Source organism: Psittacula echo, assembly GCF_963264785.1.
Source record: "Psittacula echo genome assembly, chromosome: 4".
Taxonomy (NCBI): domain Eukaryota; kingdom Metazoa; phylum Chordata; class Aves; order Psittaciformes; family Psittacidae; genus Psittacula; species Psittacula echo.
The window spans coordinates 102040039-102053543 of NC_137738.1; the positions used below are offsets into that span (position 1 = coordinate 102040039).

At 36.1% G+C, this 13505-nt stretch overlaps 1 protein-coding gene across 8 annotated transcripts in view; it reads right to left on the bottom strand.

The window, feature by feature from the left end:
• The window catches only part of ITSN2 (intersectin 2), an 84128-nt gene that overhangs the window by 35501 nt on the left and 35122 nt on the right, over positions 1-13505 (bottom strand). For 7 of the 8 annotated variants that reach the window (XM_080616180.1, XM_080616178.1, XM_080616181.1 and 4 more), the window contains 11 exons: positions 13040-13136; positions 11256-11398; positions 9952-10015; positions 7946-8083; positions 7741-7826; positions 6492-6754; positions 5654-5803; positions 5312-5452; positions 4398-4485; positions 3668-3807; positions 851-987 (listed from right to left, as the gene is read on the bottom strand). In XM_080616180.1, coding sequence (XP_080472306.1) covers positions 851-987; positions 3668-3807; positions 4398-4485; positions 5312-5452; positions 5654-5803; positions 6492-6754; positions 7741-7826; positions 7946-8083; positions 9952-10015; positions 11256-11398; positions 13040-13136 — 1447 coding nt within the window. The remainder of the gene's footprint in view (positions 1-850; positions 988-3667; positions 3808-4397; positions 4486-5311; positions 5453-5653; positions 5804-6491; positions 6755-7740; positions 7827-7945; positions 8084-9951; positions 10016-11255; positions 11399-13039; positions 13137-13505) is intronic. The other variant, XM_080616179.1, reaches the window with a different exon arrangement.

The following is a 13505-nucleotide window of genomic DNA, read 5'->3' on the forward strand; positions in this document are numbered from 1 at the left end:
TGGGAGAGAGGAAAAACAGACTGACATTTTAAGACAGCCGGAATCGAACCCTAGAAACTATGGTTTCTTAATCAGTGAAACAAAAGAAAATGAAACCAGTTGGTAACAAGACCATGTGAAACCAGGAGCTGAGGACAGTAGAAGTTTGAGTGCTTGAAACAAGGCTGGACTGAACAAAACTAGCATCATATAGGTGAAGGTATGATCCTCTCAAAAACATGTTTGAATTTCCTTATTGTCCTCCTAATTTATTTATTTTAATTTATTTATTTATTTTAATTTATTTTTATTTTTATTTTATTTTATTTTTTATTTTTATTTTATTATTTTAATTTATTTTTTATTGTTCTCCTAAAAAAAGGAACCAAATTTAAAAATCAAAGCTCAATCAGTCATCCAGCTTTTAAGATTAACATAAGAATTAAGCAGTCAATTACCTTCGTTTTGTCTTAAGTATCAATCTCACAACAGTCCAGATATACATAACAAAAGCCTATTAACTGCTCAGTCAGAAGGGATGTTCAGAGGCTAGCAAAACAAGTCACAATGTATGAGGCATTTTAAATGTGTGAGGATTATTAAAGAAGAAGAAACCTTAATAGCAAAGTGACTAATTGGTTTATTTATGCATCAAAACTGAATTATAAGTTTTAGGTTTTTTATAAGAAGAAGATAAAAACAGATTGGAAAGAGTAAATTCAAACCATTCTAAAACATTTTCTTTAAGGGAACTCAGTAGGATGTATTTTTACTGATTAGATCTCTCATTTAACACAATCAGCATCTTAAAAGTCACCACAGCGTTATTTTGCTTTAAAAACTGCAACACTGATACATTCAGACATGGTACCTTGCAGCCTCATCTTCCAGTCGCTTTTTCTGTGCAAGTTCAGCTCTTCTTTTTTCTACCTCTCTTATTTTGTCCTGTTTGATCCTGTGGAGTTGCTCCAAGGCTAATTGCTGTGTGCTGTAACTTTCTCTCAGGTCCTAGGGAGGAAATGCAATGAAGTACATCAAAAGGAACAAAGCCAATCTTGCAAGAAAAGGCTTCAGGCATTTTAACGTTTTGTGAACAAAGTTTTAATACAAATGGACAATGTAATATTAATAGTCCCTGGAGGTCACTGTAAAGAAAAGTCAAATCAACAGAAGTATAAAAGTAGATAGCAGGTTTGCAAAGCCTTTGATATAACTTTGGCTTTCAAAGAGCCCTTCCAGTCATACACCTGCTGGAAACAGCAAATATAACAGAAGAGAAGGAAAGATATAAAACTGAGTGCTCAAACACAACATTATCTAAGGGCACAGAAGGCAGTGAAGCATATTTTAAATAAGCAATAGGAGTCAGACTTCAACTGAAAACCAACACAATACCATAAACGTGAGAATGCATCCCTTCTGTAGGGTGTTCCCCTTTGTGATGCTTCCTGAAGAATCAGTCCCCTGTTTAAATCAGTAAAACTTTATAGAAATATCCAGCAGACTTACCCCTGTGGGAAGCCATAGCCTAAAGACAATAACTCAGACTGGAGTTTCCCTGCATTTGTAAACTTCACAATTTTTCTCTTTTAAACACATCCTTCAAGTCCTATTCCATTTCCCTCTGATAACAAACTTTTTCACAGCACAAAAATCAGCATGAATCTTTGGGATAATCAGATTCACAGAAAAAGTCAATATTAATAGAATTACTTTAGATTGTACCTCACCATGTTACAGAACATCTGTAAGATGCTACATTATTTTTTTCTTAGGAATCCTACAGATACACACTGAAAAATGCAACACGTATACCCTGACTTTTCATATCTGATCTCATAAACGCAAATAAAGCAATTAAGAATAATCTATTCCCACTAACATATGCACCTCTACCACTCACGCTGCCTAAGAGATACAGCGCAATTTATATGAAAAGGGCAAGATGAAAGTGAAAGCTTTTGCAGCAACAAACTAAATCAAGCAATTGACCACAATTTTTCCCCAAACACATTCAGATGACAATATTTCTAATTTTGCATAGAATTTGAGGACCACTGTGGAAATAAACGTGCATCATAAAAACTCTCAGATCTTCGATTTCAGGACAGAATAACCCAAAATGGAAAGGTCACTAAGCAATTCTGATTATTTTTTTTTTCTCATAAATCATTCTCAAAGTCAGATTTCTAACCCTGGCAGGCAAAAGCAGTGTTGAGGAAAAACAGCAAGTAGGGTTTAGTACGGGGTTAATCTGCAGGTTTAATAGCATTGCGCTTGCTGCATCATATTCTGGATACTGATGCTATTTCTAGACTTTTGAACTTGGACTAGAATTCATATAACCTGATACACGGTTTAAGATGTATGGAATAGGTAGAGAGCAACAGATGGAAAAGTGGAAGAGACACCGTTTCCATCTAAGACAGTAATTTTTTTGTTAATGTTACCTGAACTAAAAAGAAAAATACCTGTGTAAAGTAAACTAGTGAACATAGTCTATTAAGAAATAAAATGGCTATTTGTATTTTGTAGTTTGGATTTCTAAGCAGGTAAGAAAAGTTTTTAAGAGGACGTAAAAGCTAGCAGAAACACAAAGTGCCTATCAATTATCTTTTAGGAAAATGTATTTAATAGAAGTTATACATCCAAACAGAAAGGGTAAGCAGAGCAAAGTTGCGAAATAATTAAAAATCAAAAAAGCCAAAGATTAGAAAATAACCTTAAGTAAGAGGAAGAGGTTGTTGAGACAGCTTAGCAGAGACAAAAGGCACTGAAGAACAGAATCATCCATATTCTCACACTGTAAGATAAGGCAGATAAAAAGCCAATTAATCTTTGCACTGTATTTTGAAAACATATTTTAGGGATGACTGAATTGTGGAAGCAGCCACTGAACACAGCAAGCCATGCAATAAACAAGTAACTAAAAAAGCATGTTACATTTAGCCATTTTTTAAAAAGAAAAGAAACTCCTTAAAAGTTTATGAATTTTTCTTGGTGTTCTCTTTGGAGAGTGCAGAGCCTTCATACTCACCAAGCATAAATCCATAACTTATGAATAAAGTTCACATCAGTGCCACCAGGAGTAAGCTGGCACGTAAAGTTAAGTGGATGCATGCTGCCCTGCCTGAGAGTTGTACCCCATTTTAGACAAGTCAAGAGTTGCCTCTGGAACAAAAAAACCTTCAAGTCTAGCGGTCTGTATTTCTTACCTTATACACAAATAAGAGGCCTATGCTTACTTTTAGGACAACACCTTAGTCTGCTACCTTAAGCTGTACAATGCACTATGAAACCATGTACTACGTTCAATAAAAGTTTAGTGTTCGGTCCACAATTCAAAAACATTAGCCAATATAACCACAGTACTATAAGAACAGAATTTGCAAAGGCCTGAAAAACATAATGTTTACATCAAAAGGTATTCTCGAAGGCACAAGTTGAGAGTGAGCAAAGTTGATTCATGCAAAGCGATGATTAGCAAGAGGTTCATATTTTAGTATGTTAGCAATAGTTCTAAGTACATTTTTATTGCATTATTTACTCCAAGTTCTTTGGTAATTCTTATTTCACACTGGAAGCTGGGGAAAGCTTTTTGGAAGCCTGGTAAGACTGCCACCAATTTGTGTGATTGGATGGAAAAATAAAAGAAACTTAAGGCTAAGTATTTAGATAATCCATGTACCTTAAGCTGACTGTTAAAGGCATCCATTTCAGCAAGTTTAGAAGCAGTTTCTTTCTCAAGGGCATCTAGTTGTTCCTTAAGTCTTTGGCATAATTCTTCCTTTTCTAGGGACTTTTCGTGCACTGAACTGATTCCTGTACCTGCATAAGGAAAGACAAGCAATTTTACAAGAATTTCTGTTTTCACTAATTGTATTAATATATACACACCTTCCCAACCTCTTTTCTCACAAAAATGCCTTGATTTACCTTTCTATTTGCATATAGCACAAAGAAGAAATGTCTACAACATCTGAGACATCTGGGTATTACATGTAATAAATACAGAGTGATTTGCAAGTTGTCTTTTTTTTTTTTCCATATATCACACCAATCCATAGGAAGCTTCTCTAGATTCGGACTTCTAGTGGGTTTGACATGAGAACCAGTGGAAATTGTACATAAAACTCCCTTGAGTTTACACTATTAAAAAAGACAAGGTGTAAGAATATCTCTGGGCTGCATAGTCTGTACGAAGTTTCAAGCAAAAACTGTGTTTTCTGAAGAAAAATGTGTTTGTTTGTCCCTTACTTAGAACATGAAGGAAATAAGGGAATGCAGATGAAACAATACTAAAATGGCACTAACTGAAGAGTCAAGGTGTGATTAACACCTCTGCATCATTCAGCATTTTTTACAAGTGATGAAAAGCCAGAAATCAAACAGAAGAGAAAACATTTGCAGGTACTTACTTTGAGTGTTTTCAAGTTGAGCATTTCTAATTCTTTCACTTAACAACTGCTTTTCAGGAACTAAATAGGTTAGTTTATTCTGATACTCCTGTAGATATTGAAGAGAACATAACTGATGTTTAATGTTGTTTATAAATCAGTAAGAACAAATAGGTGAATTTTCAAACATAACTTCATGTTAATGACGTGAATGCAAGTTATCATTATGGGGTAGAGCAAAAAGATTACTCCATACTCTAAGAGTATTTATATTATAAATGAATTATACTATAATATAAATTATACCATTAAAATTGAATGAGTTTTGAACAAAACACATTAATACAGCTGGGAACAAACCCTGACATGCTAGAAGTGTAAATATTACCAAGAAAACACTTAAGTTGCCTGTCTCAAGCCTAACAGTAACTTTCCATGACACACAGGAACAAGAAAAGAAGTTTCCCTAATGTGTAGGTGCATTACATAAAATCGTAGCAGAGGGTGATTTACGGTAGTCAACTGATTTGAAATAATTCATGTCTTGCTATTAAAGAAAAGAAGAGCAGCAAGGTAATTCAACCCAAAGACCAACTTGCTCTGCATACAGAAAAACATTCCTCATAACGCTTTGAGTCTGGAGCCATAAAATAATTTATAATTAAAGAGAAATCACTATTACTGATTCACAAAACAACAGCTGAGGTTTTGACAACTGTCCTCATTCAGCTGTCAGCTTATTGTAATCCATATAATAATTTCTTTAACATAAATAAAACTAAAAACCTCTGCAATGTTGACGACCTTGCTGATTTCCTCTCTCCACTATAATCTGATTCACTGTTCCTCCTTATGTGGATGTATTATGAACAGCATTATGGAAACACATAATAGGAAGTAAAGGAAAACCACAAGCTTAACAGTAAGTTACAAACCTTAAGCTCATGTCGTAGTTGATTAACTTCCATGATCCCTTGGTCATATTTCCTATCTAAAGCCTCCAGTTCAGTTTTTCGAATTTGCTTTTTGCTTCGAATATCTTGCAATCTGCTTGAGATTTGCTGATGTTTTTCTGTCTACAAAGAAATCAAATACCACACACTAAATCTGTGGGCAGATCAGTTTATGTTCAATTCTTTAAAACAACACAAATTACCTGTTTGAGGTTCCTCATCTAAAACAGAGCGATAAACTCTTAATGGGCCATTAATGTAGATTCTAAGCTTTACACACTTTAAAATAGTGTTTCAAGATGTGTAGTGAAACTTCTGTCTTACCAGGGCTTCTAATTCAAGATTAAGGCTCTTCTTTCTAGAGGTCAACCTGACAATTTCTTCTTGTTCCCTGTTACGTTGATTAAGAAGTTCTTGGCGACGAATTCTTTCCCATTCCAATCGTCGCTGGCGCTCAAGTTCTTGTTTTGCTGCCTGCAGAAAAATTACATTACTTTAAATTATAATGGAGATGCAGAACTCGGAGACCGTGATTAATATAATGTGCCCTGTTTCTAAATAGCATAATGGCAACATAACATAGTGTCTTTTGAAAAGTGTTCTTATATATAAATTTCAGCATCAAAGAATGGAGGAAGTCATCCTGTAAGATTCTTCATACCATGCTCTTAACTCAGGATGAAGAAAAGCTACATAATCCAGAGTGAAAGTCTGTTTAGCATCGAAAAATGCTCATAAATGAGCACACAGACAGATATTGCTTATAACCTTTGAGTATTTTATATATAAAATATGCAAGTAAGTCTTATGCATGGCTGAGACAACAAATAGGAGCAAATCTGTCTCAAGTTCAACTGTCAATTATGAATTCAGTACAATCTTGGCTGGCTTGCAGATTTTTGCATAAGTCTAAGAAATCTATCAAAGAAAACCTCATCTGTCCTGAAAATCTTCAACCTATACCAACACTTGATTCATTTACAACAGATACAATGATTTCAGGCAGAAATAATGGTCTCTCTGCAAGACAACTTGCCAATGGCCATGTGAGGAGACAGAATCCAAGCCAGCATTCAAACCCTGCATGCTCTGTGAAGTGAATACTCTATATGCATGCACATATTCCTTAAAGCATTAAAAAAAACAATTTCAAGAAAACAACCTCCCGCCTTTCTATTTCTTTCCTCCTCTTTTCTTCCCTTTGTCTTTCCAACTCTTGTTGTCTCTCCAGCTGCTTTTCCAGTAACAGTTGTTTTTTCCGTTCCAGTTCTTGACGTTTCCTCTCTTTTTGCTCTTGTTTTTCTCTTTCTCTCTGAGCCTTACGTTCAGCCTCTCTCTGCTGCTGTTCCAATAGGACCTGACGGCGTTTTTCCAGCTCCATATTTCCCCTCTCATAGTTGGCTTTCCTTTTGTCCTCAAATGTCACTAAAATAAAGAAAAGGTAGTTATTTCTGTTCTGTGCAAAACACTGCCCTCAGACAAGTCCTTTGGTTACATTACTATACATAGATACTTTCCTTCTGGCAAGCTCAGGTTGTTGGGTCATGGATGATATAAGCATGTTGCATTTGTTAATGTATAATTTTTCTTTTCAAAACTACCTTTAAATTTTCCTAAGATTATTCCAATGTATGTGGGGGGAGTAGTTTAAAACCAACCAAGAAAATTACTTGAATTTTAGAGGAAATGTGAAAGAACAGATTTTATAAGCCATGAAAGACTATATTCTGTTAAAAAGGTTTTCAACTGTGCAAGAAACATTAACACAAAAAGAAAGAGCTTAGTTTTTAAGGGTGTTCCCTGTAAGAGTTTCTGGAGTTAAAAACAGCAGAAAAAAATCCAGGATCAAGTTCAATTACTGCAGCATAGGATAAAAAGAGATACAAAGGAATGGTTTAGGCTCCCAGCAACCACCCTTTCAAAAAGAGAGGCAAGTCATGTCTTGCAGTGTGCATGTAAGAGACCTTTGCTGGTAGAATCAGGGAGTCAACAGCAGAATCTATGTTACATGCAAGTTGCATCTAGTTTCCAGAGAATTAAACTACATTGGGACCCCCTGCTTCCAAAATGTTCAGAACAAAGTAATGTCTGGAACTTTCAACTGGAAAAAAAATTTTGCAGCAGCATGGCAGTTATTTGGCCATAAAGGATTTCTTATCTAAAATACATTATTAATCAGCACACTCTTCCTTTTCTGCAGCTAAAACCAGCCCTTATTTCTGCCTTCTCAATCCTATTAGATGTAATAGGCTGTCCACTTCCACTTAACAACCCTCCTACCATCCAAGTTAAAAGGGATCTATCTTCTGAAATGTAGCTCCCTAGTGATTTGATTGTGTCTTCCACTTTCTAAATGTTTCAGTGCCCTTCAAATACAGCCCTATACATTAAGAATGCAAACCCTATTTTACCGGGTTGTTTTTTCTGTGGCTCCTCCTCTTGCACAGGTTGGTAAGATGGCAGAGTTCCATTTATATTTTCAGTACTTTTTGCACTCCTGGACGAAAAAGAAAAACCAGCCCACCATTGTTAGAGAAATAACACAGTTCTCTTCTTTGTATAAAAAAAAAAAATTCATTGAACATGTATTACGCTTCACTGCCCTCAGTAATGTACCTGAAAGAAGGTGGTACCAGTTCAAGAGGCAGAGTCAGCGGCAGAGGTTGCCCAGCTTTGGCCATATCTGTTAGGTGCATGGCCAACACAAACTCATCAGCTTTCAGCTGTCCATCTCCATCAATATCAGCTAGTGACCTGCACAGTTTTAACAACAATAATGATTAGAACCAAGCATCACAATCATTCACAAATGACAGCTGAAACAATTTACTTTAAAAATTAGTTTTAAAATAGAGAATTCCTGTGAAATTTCCTGGTAAAAATAATTAAAATTAATAACATGAATAGTTCATGAAGGCAGATATTATTTTGTTTAATAATATACTGCTATTCAGATGTTTTCATAAAATACACCAAAAGGATAGGAAAGGTTAAGAGACATCTCTTGATTTACTGCATCACCAAGAGACAAACTGGGAAGAGAATCCAGCATCATTCTTAACGAGCTCAAAATGCTAGAAACCACTTTTCCATACTTTTTTTAATTAAACAAAATAAAACAAAACATTACATAAAATTACAGCAAATTCTACAACAGGAATCTTTGCATAGAATTCTTTTTTCCCTTTGTATCTTCCCAACAGCGCAGGGAGGATGTGAGCTGCCCCAGAGTACCTTGCAATGAGTAAGGAAAAGATCACCTACCCTCTTGCCTAAGGAGAGGGCAAACCACACAATCATATGATTAGCCTACAAAATGCTTTCCACACAGCTGGGGTGGTGTGTGTACTGGAGGTAAACCAGCAAAATGTTTCCAGAGCTGCAGGAAAGAAAAGGAACCTTTTCCTGCCAAAAGGCAGGAACCTTTCTCAAGGAACTGTCTGTGTAGATACAATTGCAGGAATGTGTCCTTAGAGCTTACTGAAGTTTAACACTTTGTAAAATAGCTGCTTGTTAAAAAAAAAAGAACCAAAAAAAAAAAAACCACGCAGCTAAAAAAACCCCAAACCCTGCTAAAATCAAAAAGGAAACAACAAAACAAACACCCAACACACACACACCACAGTGAAAAACAAAAGCAGGAGATGATGAAATGGGATTTTTATTATGTTCACAGACCAGCACTATTCACACAAAACAATACCATTACAGTAATCACCATGAATATAGCACCCCAGTAGAAATATTGGTAATTCCTTACTTTGGGCAAAACTGAAACTTGGGCTGTTAATCCTCTCTACAGGGGTACACAGATCTCCTCACATTAGTTACTGATATCTTCAGGCTAGGCACCCAGGAAGGAATCAGTCATTATGCACCTGTTTGATTTCCCCATACTCCAGAGTAGAGGAATACAACCTGACACTCCATTTTTACTTTCACAGCATACAATCAAACAAGCTGAACAAATGTAAGGAATATTTCAGCTTTCTGCTGCTAGACACAAACAAATGACCGTCCTGAGATAAAGAGGAAGAAGAAAGGGAACTTGAAAAGGGATGTAACACACCAAACTATTGTGAAGTCTGCTCGGCCAGTATATTTTATGTGTAACATCTGAGTTATGTTTGAAGGCATAATCCAGCAGAGCAGATTATTCAAGCTTTCAGACAACTGTAAACACTTCCACCACCACAGTAAAGACAAACCTTAACAAAATTGTAGTATGCAGATATCTTTATAAGAACCTCAGTAAAACTCTAAAAAGCTGAAAGGTAACCATTTTAAATCTTCCTCCACGTTTTAAAATGGACAAGCTTGACTTCTGAATCCTTCTAAAATGAACAAACCCTCATCTCAGTTAAACTAGCACATCACTGAATCAAAAACTGAAGTTAGTATCAGCACTATTATATGGAGTTTAACAAACAAAAAGAATGAAAAAATAGAGTCAAGGTACCTTTTGAAACAGAACTAATTCAAAAACTAGTTTTAGTAACAGCTTAGTTTCAGTTTATGATTTTAAATCTATGGTTTCCCTCTGTAATTTCTTATTTAATACAGTTCATTTCCTCTCTTAACACCATAAACACACTGAATTTGTTATCAGTAACTAAACTTACCAAATAGTAGCCAACTGAGTCTGTGAAAGGTTTGATTGCAGAAGTGCATTCCTTGCTTGAAATCCTTAGTGAAAATTTAAAATTTTAATAACAATAAACACTTTCAACAAAGACTCACATGTAGCAAAAAATGGGCCACGAACTGGGCCGTGTTTATTTTTAATATTAATCTAATCCACTTTCATCAGTGGCTGACAATTGGCTTCACTTCCAGGCTTAACAACGGGCTTTACAACCTGAATACAATGAGGATGTAAATATTTGTGGTTTTTTCACTCCAGAGCACCTAATAGAAACGCTGACATGAAAAATTGATATTTATGGTAATCATAGAATAGCTCCACAGCTGTTTCAAAAGCACAGCTGACTGTCTACCTAATCTTGAGCTAGCATACTTGAAAGCTTTCCTTTGATAGTAAAGAACCATATACCCTTCTGGCAGGTCAGTGAAACCTTCAGCCCAAAATCAACTGAATGAGATAAAAAGCACTGAGTCCCTTTCTTGGTAAGGGTTTATTTAAAATAGGAAATACAGTCAGCTACAGACATACACACTGACTTCACACCTACTAACTTCTAGACAAGTGCTCTACTCTGCAGTGAGTAATCCGGTCTTATCAGGACTTTGTAACAAAACTCTACTCTTGTGTTAACTTTGTGTGGAGTCTTCCGAAATGACCATAATGCTGTGGCACAGCACAAATGTCACTGAAAATCAGCACGGAATGACTCCCTTAAATTACTTTTTAAAAGTACCAATGAACGGCTGCAGTACCAGTGTCTTTCCCAAACTGCTTTCTTTGAAAAGATAGAGCCCAAATATCTAAGCAATTACTAATATGCATACATAGGAGCACATGGCACAAAAAATGATTGTGAGATGTCCTCCATTTTATAAAGTCATAAGAAAGAGTCTCAGTCCAAAGAGTGATGCTTGGAAAATGACTGCTGACTTTATGGAGCTAAATTCCCCAGTCTGGTTCTCAGGCTCTTTTAGTTAGATCCTACTATTACTACTCTTCTCCTCTTCCCCTTGACAGCTGCTGTAGCTTCAGTTTACGTGGGGAGACTTCTGTCTCCTTGACTCCCCCAGGTCTAACACAGAGCCCAAGACAGTAAATTGATGGTTATTTTCATTTCTTGGCTGACTGGAATGAGCACCTGAAGCCTACTTTCTCCTGCATAGGTCTGAATATCAATAATTTCAGCTTTTTATTTCATATGCAAGTCAACCCCCAAGCCAGAATTCCATCCCCCAGAAAACACTGCTGGTTTTCCCACTCCATATCAAATGCTATACTCACCTGATAAATATCCACTCATACTTTTGTCAAGACTGTTAAATTTCTGTCTGTATTTTAATCTGGAGGCCTGAGGGACCGCCCAGTCCGAGGATACAATCTTTGGTGAATTCCCAGCTAGTGAAGCACTAGAGGAAGAATTTGAACTGTGACAGAATTTAAGAAAAGGAAAGAAAAAGAGATAAAGAAAGAACTCTAAGTTATTTGGCTTAATAAACAGGCATTGAAACAGAAGATATATAGTATATTCTGGTAACATAAAACAACTTTCACAAAGTTTTACCTCTGCTAATGTGCTATAAATATTTTCAACACTACTATGGGATTTCACTGTGAAAACAGGGACACATATCTAAAACAAAACTCTTGAAATCAAGATCCTGTTCCCTTGGTATCACAGGCACTAATTGCCCCCTAATTCATTAGTCCACCACTGCAAAATACTACTACAGAAAACCACAGGAAAATATCTCAAATCTCATAAGAATGTTTACAAGGGCAGTGAAGCACTGGGCAGATGTCTAAGCAATTTTAAGATGTATGCAAATGAACAACCATAAGCATAAAAAGTTATCTGATATACTGACATGCAAAAATCAGCTTCTAATGCTGTTAAAAGTCACTATATTCCACCTCTCTCTCTTCTTTCCATTAGAGACAATGACAGGCTGAATGGAATTTTTCCAACTCATTCAATTTCTGCAGAATAGTGATGATGGAGTGTTTAGATATACCTATAAACCTTCTACCTGTGAGTCCCAGCATTTTCAGTGTTCCATCTTTGAAGATCAGACAAAACCAGGTGCATCCAGCCTGCCTTATTTAAGGCAACCCCCTATTCTGTCAAGTTAAAAAAACTATTTGCAGTCTTATTCAAGGCAATAAAGAATGCTGATAGAAACAAAGCCTTTCCAGCCTGATTCTGGACAGACACCGTTTCCATGGAATTAGGTAAGGTGATGGTGAAAATAGTAACACTGGTTACTATTTGGTCAATAGTAACACTGAAGGAGAGCTACTTTGTAACACTACAACACCAGCAAATAAAAGCTTTTGTTAAAAAAAAAAACAAACAACCAGCTCAGAGATGATTACAGGCACACACCATGCCTACAATCATCTCACTGAACATCTGCTAACATCAGGCGCCTGCACGAGGAGCCCGAAGTCAGACGTGTTCACCCTAGATGCCGTGTATTAACAGAAACAAAGGTGCACCTTTTCTGAGTCCCCTTCCAGAACTGAGCTGTGCTGAGATGCCCACTGTACTGTTTTTTGGGAGACTGTTCCCTTGATGCCAAATGGGATAGATAGGTCTAATCCCTCACTTTATCTATGGCAAAGCTCTAAAATCAGTGAAGCAGAGCAGCTGACTACAAAGATTCATAATCTTGTATTATTCATAAAACAAATTAATGCATAAATATTTATAACAAATACTGTTCATACATGCCTGCTCATTACATGGTGCCTTCTATAATGAATGAGCACATCAACCCATAAACATTCCTTTTATAACCACTTGGGAAGTTTTACTTCTATTTACTAATGAGCTACCTTCCCTTCTATTTGGCACCGCTGTCCCACATTTGAACTTCTCTCCTACTTCTGACGGATTTGCCAGACTACTGAAAATATTATTGTGCATATCAAAACAATCTATTTTCAGACCTGACAGCTTGTATTAAATAGACTAATTTTTAATATACTTTGAAAATAGAAATCTTCCATGAGTTTTGTAAGGTATACAACTCACAATACAACCATTTTAAACTTAATTTTCATACCTGCTAGATCCTAAATCGATTAGTGACTGTGCCTTCTGTATATTAGTGCCACCAAACCCTCCTGCCATGGGACCTAAAGAACCAGTATGAGGCAGTGCTGAAAGAAACAACAAAAAAAAACCAAAACAAAAACTGTAAACCAACCTGGTATAAGGTAACGTTTTGCAACAAACACTCAAGGTTTTGATAGAAATAAGAAAATTTGATCAGTGCCTTGTTAACTAGTTAGAACTGATTTGACAAATGTGAACTCTGGAAAAAAACCACATTTTTTAGTTACTTTTTCTTAAACTCACATTCAAATATTAGCATTCCTGTCTGGAATTAGCCATAGAGAAAATAAGATTCACAATTCTGAAAACAAGTACTGAACTTTACTATATATCCTGGGTTCAGCAGTAGCAGTCATTTTTCGCCTTCAGTGGTGAAACACAGTGCTGCGGTTTTGACTTTCAGGGAAAGCACT